The sequence below is a fragment of the Brassica rapa genome, chromosome A06, assembly GCF_000309985.2.
Source record: "Brassica rapa cultivar Chiifu-401-42 chromosome A06, CAAS_Brap_v3.01, whole genome shotgun sequence".
In the NCBI taxonomy this organism is placed as follows: Eukaryota; Viridiplantae; Streptophyta; class Magnoliopsida; order Brassicales; family Brassicaceae; genus Brassica; species Brassica rapa.
The window spans coordinates 21,721,491-21,735,501 of NC_024800.2; the positions used below are offsets into that span (position 1 = coordinate 21,721,491).

At 33.4% G+C, this 14,011-nt stretch overlaps 2 protein-coding genes across 4 annotated transcripts; both read right to left on the reverse strand.

Moving 5' to 3' along the window:
• Positions 1 to 140: 140 nt before the first annotated feature.
• Positions 141 to 7,124, reverse strand: LOC103874805 (squalene epoxidase 4). Its single transcript, XM_018659499.2, is given in 9 exon segments — positions 141 to 354; positions 465 to 732; positions 734 to 741; positions 1,311 to 1,595; positions 1,762 to 1,980; positions 2,117 to 2,285; positions 2,381 to 2,558; positions 2,707 to 2,818; positions 3,669 to 7,124. Coding segments are annotated over 9 exon segments (1,557 nt in total). The 5' UTR covers positions 3,870 to 7,124; the 3' UTR covers positions 141 to 237.
• Positions 7,125 to 7,363: 239 nt separating this feature from the next.
• Positions 7,364 to 10,794, reverse strand: LOC103874288 (squalene monooxygenase 1,2). Of its 3 annotated transcripts, XM_009152696.3 has the most exons (8): positions 10,506 to 10,764; positions 10,210 to 10,321; positions 9,605 to 9,782; positions 8,885 to 9,053; positions 8,538 to 8,756; positions 8,095 to 8,373; positions 7,727 to 8,005; positions 7,364 to 7,635 (listed from the first exon to the last, which is right to left on the reverse strand). In XM_009152696.3, the coding sequence occupies exons 1-8, from the start codon at positions 10,710 to 10,712 to the stop codon at positions 7,522 to 7,524; spliced, it is 1,557 nt and encodes a 518-aa protein (XP_009150944.1). In that variant the 5' UTR covers positions 10,713 to 10,764; the 3' UTR covers positions 7,364 to 7,521. The 3 variants fall into 3 exon arrangements, with proteins under 3 accessions (XP_009150944.1, XP_018508063.1, XP_018508062.1); XM_018652547.2 differs by lacking the exons at positions 7,364 to 7,635; positions 7,727 to 8,005; positions 8,095 to 8,373; positions 8,538 to 8,756; positions 9,605 to 9,782 and having other exon boundaries at positions 9,014 to 9,053; positions 10,506 to 10,785; XM_018652546.2 differs by lacking the exons at positions 7,364 to 7,635; positions 7,727 to 8,005; positions 8,095 to 8,373; ... (1 more) ...; positions 8,885 to 9,053; positions 9,605 to 9,782 and adding an exon at positions 9,793 to 10,072 and having other exon boundaries at positions 10,177 to 10,321; positions 10,506 to 10,794.
• Between the last annotated feature and the right edge of the window lie 3,217 nt (positions 10,795 to 14,011).

The window sequence follows — 14,011 nt, forward strand, 5'->3', positions numbered from 1 at the left end:
AGAACCAACAGATAGAATATAACAAATCAGCTTGGAACATATCCAACTATCCAAGTTTGGTGTTTAGCAAAAAAACATATCCAAGTTTGGTTACAAGACAAAACAACAAGGCCTAATCAAAGGCTCCACCGGATATAGACTCGCCATAACCAGTTCTTTATTTAAATATTAAATTTAACTGTTTGAGTTAACTGATTTTCGTCTCCGAATACATAGTCTTGGTTTTGGAATGATCAATCAACAGTCGGAGGCCGTGGTCATATAGCTTTTGCGATAGGAAGCTGCGTTTGTTGGGATCAACATCTCTTTCAACCCTTCATCCCCCAAATGTGCACCCAACATTTTCAAAGCCAACTGGTGATTCACATAAGAAATCATCAATAGAAAAACATATGTATGACCATTGTTGAATATGTGCATTAGTGTATAAAATTAAAGAGCCAGGAAAAAAAAGGAATATTTACCGCAAAAACTCTGAGGCTATGCCAAAAGCGACGAGGCGAAGGAAATGGAGAGAGCAAGTGGCCCATGGCGGTGAGGGTGATGCATACAAGATGAAAAACTAGACTAAGGGGACGAGGGTTCATGCCTCCAAGAATAGCCATCATTCCGGATGTTCGGAAACCACCACTGGTCCTGGAGAGGTAATTAAAGCAGCTTTCTCGCATTCCCTCTCTTGCTTCGTCCGTTATAGCAACAAGCACTTCTGAGAAGACATGCGCCAGCGTGTTCAGACATTGGCTTTACCGTCCAATATGATCAACACATATAAAAGGATATTGTCATATATAATAAATCTTAGTTAACTATATGTGAACATTCTATGAGTTTCCATCAAAGAAGCATTCATTATAAATGCAACTGGAATGCATTTTTTTGGAATATATAAACTTACTGAATGCTTAATTTTTTCTTATTACACAAAATATTCACCAGTTGGAATGAAAAAAAATGAATGAATATTTCATCTTATTTTTTTTTGAATCCATGTTATTCTTTTCAATTCCAAAAAAATATCAACGTTCTTTTGAGAAATCATTCCACATTCCATTCCAGTAGTTTCCACAAATTATCATTCTCTTAATCCCACTTATTCCTTTTATTAACATCGAGTTATAGCATATATCTTTATATACTAAGGTTCCCAATAGGTGGTAATACGACTAGACTAACAAAACTTGGTAACAAAAATAGGATCTAATCAGCTAATCAAGCGTATAAAATGATAAATCCATGACCTTTTACACATTTTAATGAACAACCAATGCTATATAGCTCGTCATTAAAAAAAATAGAATGTCAGAACTCACCTTGCGGATGATGTAAAAGGACTTAACAAGCTCCAAGACCTTCTTAGTATTGCTAAAGCTAGGCACTGGCCTGAGAAGATTGCGTAAAATGAGAACGTCAGAGAGTGCAACCATCATCCCTGAAGCGATTATAGGATGACGCATATTGAATGCATCTCCCAACACAATCACTCCTTTCTTATCACACTGCTTCGCTGACATACTCTTAGTCGCAGTTGTTTTTATTTCTAGTAGTCCCTCCTCAACCCCTTTCAAAAATGTCTCACGGAGATTTCCATCTGGTATCTTCGAAACGAAAAAGATTAATAACAGAAAGTAAGTCATATGAACAAAATTATACCTCTGGAAAACAAAGCAACTCCTTATATGATTCCTTGAAAACGTTAGAAGTTAAATTAAACAATGCATATATATACTAAAAGTTATAGGTTTACACCAATCCTTTACGTACCTGAGGAGCCACAGTTTTCTTGAGAAAGTTAACCATTTCGCCATTTGCTATAGAAGGAATGCTATCAGCAGGAACCTCGGCAGCACAACGAACCTCATTGCTTGTTATTTGATATACAACACATGGTAAAGGTTTAGAAAAAATCAGATGCATACTATGTGGATCTTCAAGTCGGGTATTCTTCGTGACGTAACCCACAAAATAAGAGAGCACTTCCACCTGTATAATATACATATATGATTAGTTGATCACGATCCTTAAACACGAAAATTAACCACGAAACTTATGTAATGTTTGTCGAAATTCAATGAGAATATAAAAGTCTATGATGGTTAAAACATAAGTGTTCACTCACTTTATTATGGACGGCTGACAGGCGAAGGTTCGAGTAGCAACCGTCGCATACCACAGTGAGAGGTGCAAAGGCAGTTATTTCTTCGCCTGCACTATTCTTGTATATCACTCCCTTAACCACTCCTTTTTCTTCTATCAAAAACTTCACCGTTCCTTCTTCGAGTTGCACACTGCAATGTTCATTCCATTAATATATATGCGACGTTGCATATTAATGTTCATTCCTTCTTCGAGTTGCACACTAATATGTATTTTATGTACGTACTTGGCATGAGAAGCTGCCTTTTTGCGTAGACGTTGTACCAGACGGCCATTACGTAAGAGTCTACCGGCAGATTCATAAGGAAAATTTTTGTTATCCGGAAAATACAAGGTGTCGTTTTTCCCGTCCTTGTAAATTGCCAATGACTTTATTTCTTGAGCGTCTATCTCCTCCAAACAATCTAATAGATATACAGAGACAAAATCGCAAATTAAGCGACACGTAACATAATTGAGCTAAGATACATCCATGCGCCTAGCTATGGCAAGAAGATCAAACAATTTTGTGTTGTAATGAATATGAAGATGAATTAAGTGAAGAGAGGAGACCTTCAAGGCCAAGCTGAGCTAACATGAGGCGTCCACCCGGTTGCATCAGCTCTCCCATAAATCTTTGAGGTTCTTTCAAGTCTCTCTCTATCACATGTACTCGCCGCCCATCCTGCATCCGGCATCCTCATATAAATAGGGACAAAATATAGAACAAGTATCTTTAGTCAAAAAAAAAAAGTTATCTTTTTTCTGCATTCCTAATTTCCCATTCTTTTTTTTTTTGTATTTTTCAACTCATGGACACCCAATATAACACACCCATATAACATAAACTCATGGACACCCATGATCCATGCTGCAGGGGCCATTATTAGTTCTTTTTCAAATCAGATTTCTTTTATATGTTGTTTTTATAAAATAATGAATTTTATGTCCATTGATGATTTAGTGCATATGATTTTCGTATAAATGAAAAGATACATAATTTTTCCTTTATAAAAAAAATTCCATGTAGAAAATACTAGTTCTTTTTATTTGAACAAATAAATATTTAAGATATATGTCTAAAATCCTTAAAATCGACCACCACTAATATATAGAGAGCTTCTATGAATTTTTTTTTACAAGTAAAATAAGTTAAGAGATCAATACATGATCCGTTTTAAAAGAAAAAGATTAATACATGATTTAACCTATTTGATGATTACATTACCGCCCTAATCAACAACAAAAATTATCTGAGTTTAAAGAAGCTACACACAACACATGAAAAGCTACCAAAAACCTAGTTTAATCAGTTATCTAAGTTTCAAAACATCAGTACGCATTTGAACGAAAATCATCTCTAGTGGAGTGGTCACTGCATTGCAATTAACATGGTAGATCAAAATTTCTTAGATATATAAAAACAACACAGCCTATTGAAAATATCATCTTAGTGACGAGGCCTTACCATGATTGATAGATCAATTGTCAAATCAACAAAAGAAAACAAAAAGGTGTCAAATACGCAAATATACCTTAGCAAGAGCATAAGCAAGAGCCGCGCCTGCCACACCCGCCCCAACAATGATGACATCATGAGCCTCACCATCTCTGGTCTCTTCTGCATCGACCTCTGTCTCTTCTGTTCCAACCTTCTTTCTTTTGATGAGGTGAAAAACCATCCATGTCAGAATGAAGGCGAGAAGCGTCCATAACCACGTGTATGTCGTTGCCATTCCACTTAGGCTCCGAATGGTAACAGCGGTTTAAGCGGTGCGGGACAAGCGGATTGGATAGTGCGGTGCGGTTTAGCTGCGGTTTGTATAAGAGAAACGCATTGCTGCGGAACAACTGCGGTTCGTCTAAAAAGTGGTTCAAAACAAAGTATGAATGGTGACATATACCATAAATAGTACAACTGCGGAATACATATGATATATTTATATTTTACAAACTAAAAATCAGTGATACTAGTATAATTATTAAAATATAAATTTTCTTTTAAAAATTATTTTATATATCTCATATATATAATTTAATATGCTATAAATGAGATTTATAGGCAATTATTTTATGTTTAAGAATTATTATTGTGCTAGTTGTCTTTAAACAAAATTAAATTAAAATATCCAAAATATTCTATTAATTTATAATAAATTATAAATTTAGATACCACTATACCAGTGATACTAGTATAAACAACTGTTATTTAATTTATAAAAATCTTTATATATCTGAAAAACTGTACAAATCATATCCACATATTTTTTCATCTAAAATATTGTATTTCAAATTTCAAAATTATAATTAGTCATTGGCACATTTATCTGAAACAAAATCAAACCAAACCAAAAAACGAAGTTTGGTCTGCGTATGGATCCTATCAATTATACTAGTTGATCATATATTTCTAAAACTGAAAAACCAAAACCAAACCGAGAACCGAATAGAAACTTGAATTCATATAATATAGTTTATATATATATATATATATATTAACTACATTTAGGTTTAAAATAATAAAATATTATTTAAACTGAACATATATTTTTGAATCGGTCTTGGTGCAGGTTTTTGAGTTCGGATAAAATATCTAAGTCTAATGTAAATAACAGATGTACGCAGTAACATTCATATTTTGTAAAGTTGATATTAGTTTTCTTTAGAAATACAATGATACATAACACATGAGAGTATAGAGAAAATTGGTTTCATGAACATTTTTAATATAAAAACAAAAAATATTTAAACCACCTACAGTATAGCCTAACCACACCTTATACATACGTATTGACCACACCGTGCGTTCTGCCTTGACAAGACTATAAAGTAATATTTTGTTTTGTTTATTATTTTACTTTGCTCATTATCCAAGAAAACAAAATGCATATGAATGGTAACACAGCATTGCGGACCGCTTCGTTCCGCTACGGAACGCGTTCAACATTCATAGCCTTAGTAATGATATCTTTATCTTCAATTCTGAAATGCTTTCTCAAAACAAATAAAAACTCGGAAATGATATAGTTTTTTTTTGACTAATCGGAAATGATATAGTTTTTTTTTTGACAAAAAGCGGAAATGATATAGTTAAATAGGAGAAACCTACAATGTCAAACCTAGAAAAATATTTTAAATAAATTTGAGTTTCACAACTTGGCAAATCGATAATAGACATGAGATCGAGTCACAGTGATATTTGTATTTGCACTATCATTATAATTATTTTTAATTATTTTGACGTGAAAAATAAATTTTGGAAATATTTGTTTTCAGGAAATAGATAATTCATAAATAGTATCAAATAGGCCAGGTCAATTTAATTAGGATTTTGTTACCGTTTTTGGGTGTTAAGATTTACATTTTGAGGCAAAAAGTTGGCCGACAAAAAGAGTCAATGCCCTGATTGGTACTGGCCACGTTTACATGACTGTGCATCACATGATTCATATACGTGTCAAGCTACGAATAAATTAGTACTCTCAATAACTACCTAATCCAGTAACCCATATACTATTACAAAAATCTACTGGGATTCTATTTTGTATATATCTATTACTTTATATTTTCTTGTATAATTTTCTTTGTTAAAAATTCTAAAGTTGACTAATTTACGATATTTCCAATTTTGTTTTTATTGTAATGGTAATATTAAAACATGCGTGGATTCAAGATGGAATATTTTAAAATTTATCATTTTATCCTATATTTGATAAAAGTGGATGTAAAATCTATGTAAATCCAAAATTAATACTTTCTCTTATAAAAAAATGTCACTCACTAACTATGAAAGCAGAAAAAATTTATTTATACTCTTAATAACTACAATTAATAAATATTATCAAAAACAGTTAATACTGTTAATAAATGTCAGCCCTTTTTCAAAAATAATAATAATAATGTTAATCACTGTTAAAAAGGTTATAAAAGACAATTAATAATGTTAATCAATTATAGGAGTCAATCTTTGAAAATTTACCAGTTGATAAATGTATATTATAATTATGTCTTAATAAATTAAATTTAAAAGTTTAAGGAGGTGGCCTCTAATCCTTCATTGGCTCAACCACCTGATCAAATTTTGTCTAGTGAAAAAAAAAAGAAAAGTAACTAAACTAATTTAAATAACTAATCGATAAAAGAATACCTAAAATATTAATAGTTATAATAAACTGATGAGATAACAAAAATACTTGTCTAGATAATGGACGTGCGGTGGAAACCTCACTGATGATAGAAATGTTATTGTGGGCAGTTCATGCATGAGAGACAAAAATATAATCTTGATCCGTTTTAAGACCAACTGTTTAGACCTAGCGTACATGATGATGAATCCGATGGACTAACATTAGCATCAAAAATTGAAGTTTTCCAGAAATTAGAAAAATATTTTAAGAATGTGAAGCTCATTCATATCTATCAGATGTAGAAATGTCTGGCGGACTCATCAACAAAGAAGTAAGAACCAGTGATCGTATTTTTCACATATAGATTAGATAAAAACATACACATATACTTTTTGAAAAATCAGTTAGTCTAACTACAATTTAATCTAATTAAATCGGTAGTTGACAAAAAAAGTATGAGATTTACATATAGATTTGATAAAGACAAACAGAAATGCCCTTCGAAAAATTGGTTTATCTAACCACAACTTAGTCTAGTTAAATCGGTAGTTGACAAAATAAAAAGTATGAAATTTACATTTAGAGATATTTTTCGAAAAAATCGGTTCGTTTAACCACAACTTAATCTAGTTAAATCGATAGTTGACAAAAAGGAAAAAAAGTATGAGATTTACATTTAGCTTGAAAACCCCCAGTAACAGAACCTGTATGGTTGTATTGTTCAACAGATAAATTGGAAAATAAAATTATTATTAATGATTGGCGGCAAGGAACTATGGATCGAAAAAATCTTTTATAAAAACAAAAGAAAGTCGGCAGATCGTTGAAATATCAATCACTACTGTGACTGTGATGGGCATGGTATAATAAAATAATGGAGCAAGGAGAAAATCAGAGGTGGAAAAAGAAGGAAGATATTAAAATAATAAATTAACTAATCAAATCGTATCTCCCAACCCCACCAAAGTCGCTGCTATACTATTTTGAGATAATGGCCCATCATTTTCAAACCCGTACTTAATTGTTTTTGAGAAAACTAACATATATCATACAAACTACAAAGCAATCATGTTTTTACTAACAATAATAAAATGAAAGGTAAATTCGTCGAAACGGAATTATTATACTCATTATTATTTTCTTAATCTTATTTCAAAATAATTGTCATAAGTAGATAAGTAGATAAGGAAAAGTTTCTTCAGTAACATATTGCAATACTATTTTCACAAAGATTTGTGCACCATCTATATTTCATCAATGTCTAGACAACGGTTGCAGCCATATAGCTTTTGCGATACGCTGCTGCATTTGTTGGAGACAACATTTGACCTATTCCTTCAGCCTTGAGATGAGGAACCAACATTTTCAAACACAGCTACGGATTCACATGAAACAAAGTCAATGTCAAATTGCGATGGTAAAGTAAACACAATTTATACAAAACATGTAACAATATAATAACTTACATCAAGAAGTCTGAGACTATGCCAAACACGAAGAGGAGTGGGGAATGGAGAGAGCAGTTGGCCAATGGAGGATAAAGAAATAACGAATAGATGATAGAAGAGAGAAAGTGGCCTAGGGTTCATGCCACCAATCAGAGCCATCAAGCCTGACGTGCGAAACCCACCACTAGAGAGGTAATCAAAGCAACCTTGTCGCATGGCCTCTTTTGCTTCGTCCGTTGAAGCAATTAGCACTTGCCAAAATGAATCCCCTAGTGTGTTTACTGTTGCTGACATTGGCTTCACCATTCAATTTTAAAACGCTTAGATTTTTTTACATACTTTTTTTAATGTTCATCATTTAAGATGAGTATGTGACATATGCTCACCTTGCGTAGAACATAGAAGGACTTCATAACTTCTGAGACTTTGTTTTCATCACCGAGGTTGCCCAAAGGCTTGAGAAGACGGCTTAGAATGAGAATGTCAGACAATAAAACCATCATCCCCGACGCGATTACGGGATGACGCATGTTGAATGCATCTCCCAACACAATCACTCCCTTTTTTCTGCTCAAAGTAGCTGGCATGCGCTTTGCTTGTGTAATTTTTATATGTGATCCCTCATCGAGCCCTTTCAAAAATGTTTTGCGGAGTTTTAGAGGTACCTGCCACATAAACGCAAAGAGATAGCTTCACGAGCCCGCTTACCAATGTTAGAATGTGTGCATGCATAACTTATCTACGTACTAGTAACACCAATTTAGTAATCTATTTTTATATGTAGTCACTAGTCATTTTCTTCATTGATCAAAATTACTATAATGCGCACCTGGGGAGCAATAGAGTTCTTCACGAAGGACGCCATTTCACCATTTGAAACAGAAGGAAGATTTTTGGAGAGAAGCTCAAAATTACAACGAACGTCGGTGCTGCTGACTTGATACAACATGGCGAAAGACGGTTTAGCCATTATCAAGTGTAACTTGTCGGGCTGTTCAAGGCGACAATTCCTCGAGATGTAACCAATCTCGTACGCCGTAACCTCCGCCTATATGAAATTAAAGAACACATATGCGTATTAAGTAACTTGCTAAATCAAAATGATTGACATAAGTACTCTGTCATTATCATTTATGTAAGAGATTTTAGTCTATTGTTTTTTATACGAACACTCACATTGTTGTCATTTAGAGAGCGACGAAGGTTCGAGTGGCAACCATCGCATACCACAGTGAGAGGTGCAAATGATGTGGTTTCTTCCCCTGAACTGTTCTTGTATGTCACTCCTTTGACTACTCCTTTTTCTTCTATCAAAGATCTCACGGTCCCTTCTTCCAACCGCACACTGCCAATTAATTAAGAGTTAATTAATATATGGTGTTTTAATCAATGTTACAATAACATGTCCATTGCTTGTGTCGGCTCGTAACTCTAGCAATTTATATACTTCATTAATTAAATCACATACAAACCAATACTTATATTATCTAATTTCCCATCTCTAAACAAAAGGTTATCACTGAATATAATGAAGGGTTCAAGTTTCTTAGACCTAATTAACCCGGGTTCTTAGGATGGAGTTCTTAGCTTCGGTTAAGAACCGTTTCTTAGTTTTTAATTAAGAAAGCTAAAAACTGTCTCTTAAATAAGAGATATAAGAGCCGACTATTAGCAAAAAAATGTAAAAAAAATAAAAAAAATGTCAAATCATGAGTTAAGAACTCCAAATTAAAAATCCGGGTTAATCATGATTTTATTTCATCAAAAAAAAAAGTTTCTTAGATATTTTTTACAAAAAAAAGTTTCTTAGATGCTTGATTAAATCTTCTTATACATGCTTTCTTTTTCAAATTCCTAACATACTTACTAATAAAAATGGTAAAGAGAGTTAAGTACTTGGGAAGAGAAGAGGCCTTTTGGCGCAGTCTCTGGACAAAACGGCCATTGTGAAAAAATCGACCAGATGGTTCATAAGGAAAGTTGGTGTCCACGGGAAAACATGCGACTGTTTCTTTTCCGTCCTTAAAAAGTCTTAAGCCTGTGGATTTCTGTGCGTCTATTTCCTCTAAACAATCTATTTATATATAAACGCAAATACTTAGTCATGAAACTAAGATACAACATATGTCTTTCTCAGGCCCGGCCCTGACCTAAAGCCCAGCAAGCAAGAGCTTTGGGCGCCAAATTATATGATAGATTTAAGGGCGCCAAATTCTATCAAAATTGTCTTTAGTACAGTGGCAAAAGGTGTTAACAACTATACCCCTGACCCGAGTTTGAATCTGGCTCACGCATTTATGGGGCAATTATTTTTTCTTTGCTTTAGGCATGATATGAAGCTGGGCCGGTAGACTCTTTCTTAATGTAAACGTACCCGAGTTCGAATCTGGCTCACGCATTTATGGGGCAATTATTTTTTCTTTGCTTTAGGCATGATATGAAGCTGGGCCGGTAGACTCTTTCTTAATGTAAACGTAAATAAAAGTTAAGCAAATGAATACCTTGAAGACCGAGCTTAGAAAGCAAGAGCCGTCCTCCTGGCTGCATGAACTCGCCCATCATTCTCACTGGCTCTCTCATGTCTCTTTCTATCACATGTACTCGACGCCCGTCCTTTTAAACAAGTTCTTTTATATAATTATATTATCTTTAACCCAAACTTAATACACACGACTGTAAATTCCTTCCCAAACTATTAAAATATATACAATACTATTAAGGAAAAAAAAAAAAGTCTAGTTCTGATTCTACCATTAGTAAACACATGGACAAAAAACTGTCCCGTTATTTAACGTACCTTAGCAAGAGCATAGGCGAGAGCTGAGCCGCCCACTCCAGCTCCGACTATTATGACGTCAGGGCCACCTTCTCTTCTCTCCTCAGTAGCCACATCCGCCAACTTCGTCGCCTTCTTCTTCTTCCTGTTGGTGACGTGAAATATTGTCCAAGACAGTACGAAGACAAGTAGCATCCGTAAACAAACTTCCACAAAAGCCATATCCATATCTTTTATTACTCTGTATGAGAGAGCTGCAAGAGGCAGAGTAACATAACATATATATATATACTGTAGCGGGAACGGACGCTGCATCACCAGATGCTAACTTTCCATCATAACCAATAATGTCTTAGATATTTTCATAGATACAAACAAAATATACTGTACCCACCCCAATAAGAGCATGATTATCCCATGATCCTTAAGTGGATTTCTTAATAATTATTTAATAGTTTAAATGTATTTAAGTGGGGTTAAGAACTCTAGTTAAGAAACTTTCATTTTGAGCGGTCCAATGGGAGTTTCTTAATTAGAGATTCTTAAAAAAAATTAATAAAATTTATTTATTAAATAAAACATATTAAAAGATAACATTTAAAACATAGATTTAAAAAAAAAACATAAAAACAAAGATTAGTATAATAATCGAGAATAATTAAAAAAAATCCGAGCTTGAATGGAAAAATTCTCAAAGGTTTAATCAAAATGTTGATCAAAATTTTCATCAAGTGATCCCTCAAAAGTGTTTTGAGAAAAAGAAACCATGAGATGAAATTTTTTTATAAAACTTGTTTACGAGTCGAGGGAAACTTGTTTATAAACTTGTTTATGAAACTTGTTTTCAAAAAAGAACTTGAGAAGGAATTTGAGAAAAGAGGCGTGATGAATGAAGAAGTGTTGTGTTGTGAATAAAAGTTTATATAGACAAGAGTTCACATGTTTATATAGACACAAAGCTTTACAAGTCCGTGACTGATGACTACAAGAGTTAGTGCGTAAATTGAAACTGACTTGAGGACAAAGCATCACAAGACTAGAGACATCACACCTTGAAGGGGTAAAACATTCGAATCTGCTCGGATTTGGCATTGTAAAAGGACTCATGACACCTGGACCTTTCATCCATGTCCGTGAACCTTCATCTGCAGGCTGCAGCTGTCTGGGAGATAACTGATGGTACCACGTTTTCATCCTTGAACCTGCTTGAAGACAGCTGATGAAGCAAATGACTGATTTGTCCACCTCCTCCTCGTGGAGGCTGGTTTGCCATATGGTTCATATTCATGGAGAGGCTTCCAGGTCCGTTTCTTAGCATCTGCTTTTTGACAGTGACAGATCACAAACTCATATGTTAAATTCACTTCCAATGTCCCAACTAATCCATCAGAGACATTATGGCTGGACAGAGAAGGACATAAAGAGTGTGTGTTTCACTTCACATACCAGAGCTCAATCAACCCACATGCTAACACAAAAGAAAAGAAAAACAATGTTCATGTTTTATAAAATAAACAAAACAATGTACACTCATGTCTTGTTTAACTTGTAGATGTTCTAATTTTCTATTTAGGAGATCTAATGGACGAAAAGTTTCCAACTATAGAAACTAATTCACATGATCTTCTTCTACACATTAAAATCATAGTGAATCAAAGCTCGATGAAATAATCGAACCAGAGCTTATCTTGTTCTTTTTGGAAGTGGTCAGCCATGGAAACTTAGGACCGACGGAGGAGACAAGAGAAGACGGAGGAGTCGCCGTTAGGACTCGTGGATTTTGATCCTTCTTCGGACGATCGCGACGAGAGAAGACGCGGTGAGGAACGAGTGAGTCTTCGTCTGTGGTGGGTTTCGATTCACTCGTGACGGAGAGGACGAGATAACACGACGGTGAGGATCGAGACGGACCGATGGAGTCGCATCTGTCGTCTCTTTGGATCGTTCTCCTTTTGACGGAGAAACAAGAACACGAAACTGTGAGAAAACAAAAGAAAGAAAGAAAAGAAAAAGAGAAAAAAAATAGAAAAATTGTGGGCCGGACACGTGGTCTAAAAACCACCATAATAATCGGTCACAAAAACTACCCATTAAGGATCGACTTTCCCCTTTTAATTTTGTTTTCATTTAAATAAATCACCAAATTAGCTTAAGGATCCCACTAAGGATCACCGTTAAAGATGGTCTAATGTTGTTTAAATATGGTTTTGAGTGGCCAAGCATTTGCCAAAACATCACTCTTAATTATCCAGTCAGCTGAAAAATATTTATTAGCATTTAGCAGTTGTAAATGCTCTCTAAATGTTATTTGCTCAATGTTTTTTATAGAGCTTTCAGCAGGGCACTAACATTTAGAATATAAAAACATAAAAGTTTTTACCTAATTAGTTTTTTTTAATAATATGAAAATCATGTTTGTATCCAAAAAATTAACTTCTGTGTGTTTAAAACTAAAATTTGTATTAATATATTTTTAAAACTTAAAATTAAAATATTTTATTAATTATTATATATAACTAAATAAATACATTATTTTAAATAAGAAAACTATAAAATATTGTTAAATATTGTAAAAATAAGTAATCAAATATTATACAATAATTTTATATATGAATCATATACAGCTCTCCACCAATCAAATATTATATAATAATTTTATATATGAATCATATACAGTTCTCTACCAATCACTATTATTAGTATGTTAATGAGAACATATAATTTCTAGAGATACTGTTTCTATCATATATTGCAACTATTTTATCATCGTCTCTACCAATCCAAACTTATTGTCACTATGTTGCACTGATTGGTTTGGTTTTCGATTAGTTAAAATTTGCACAACAAACACATGTGTACTCTATGAAATTTACAAAACAAAATGCATTAAAAATCATGATATTACAAACAGGAGTATTAAAATTTATTTCTATGAAAAATTAGTAAGTATACATTCTATAAGTAATTTGTTTCTAAATAGTTAATTAATGTTGGACTTCTCAATAAAATATAGAAGTTAACGGCCAATGAACTATTCACTCATTGTTATTGTTCCATGGTAAAGTCGTTTTTGGCTGCTTCCCCTGAAGTCGCCAATATAACCGTAATCACCACCCAATAAATTTTTCAATTATTATTTTTTGGGTGCAATTATTGAGACGTCGACTATACCAATAGACTAGGATAAGACCCGCGCCTTGCGCGGGATTAAGTTATTATTTTTATTATATTTTGGACAATGAAACAATAGTTTGGCTTCATTTGGATTACGGGTGTTCAATCCGGATATCGGGTTGGTTTCGGTTCGGTTCGGTTTTTTTCGGTATTTGGTTAGTAAAATATAACTACTATTCTAAATCCATATTTACTTTGACTTTAGTCTTTCACATACTTTTGAAAGATTTCAACTGGACGACTAAATTGATCAGCCAATCTTGTTGCTTTAAATCATTAGTGTTTATATATATATATATATTATTTAGTTTGAATATTTATTAAATAAAAATTCATATGCGTTATATTTTATG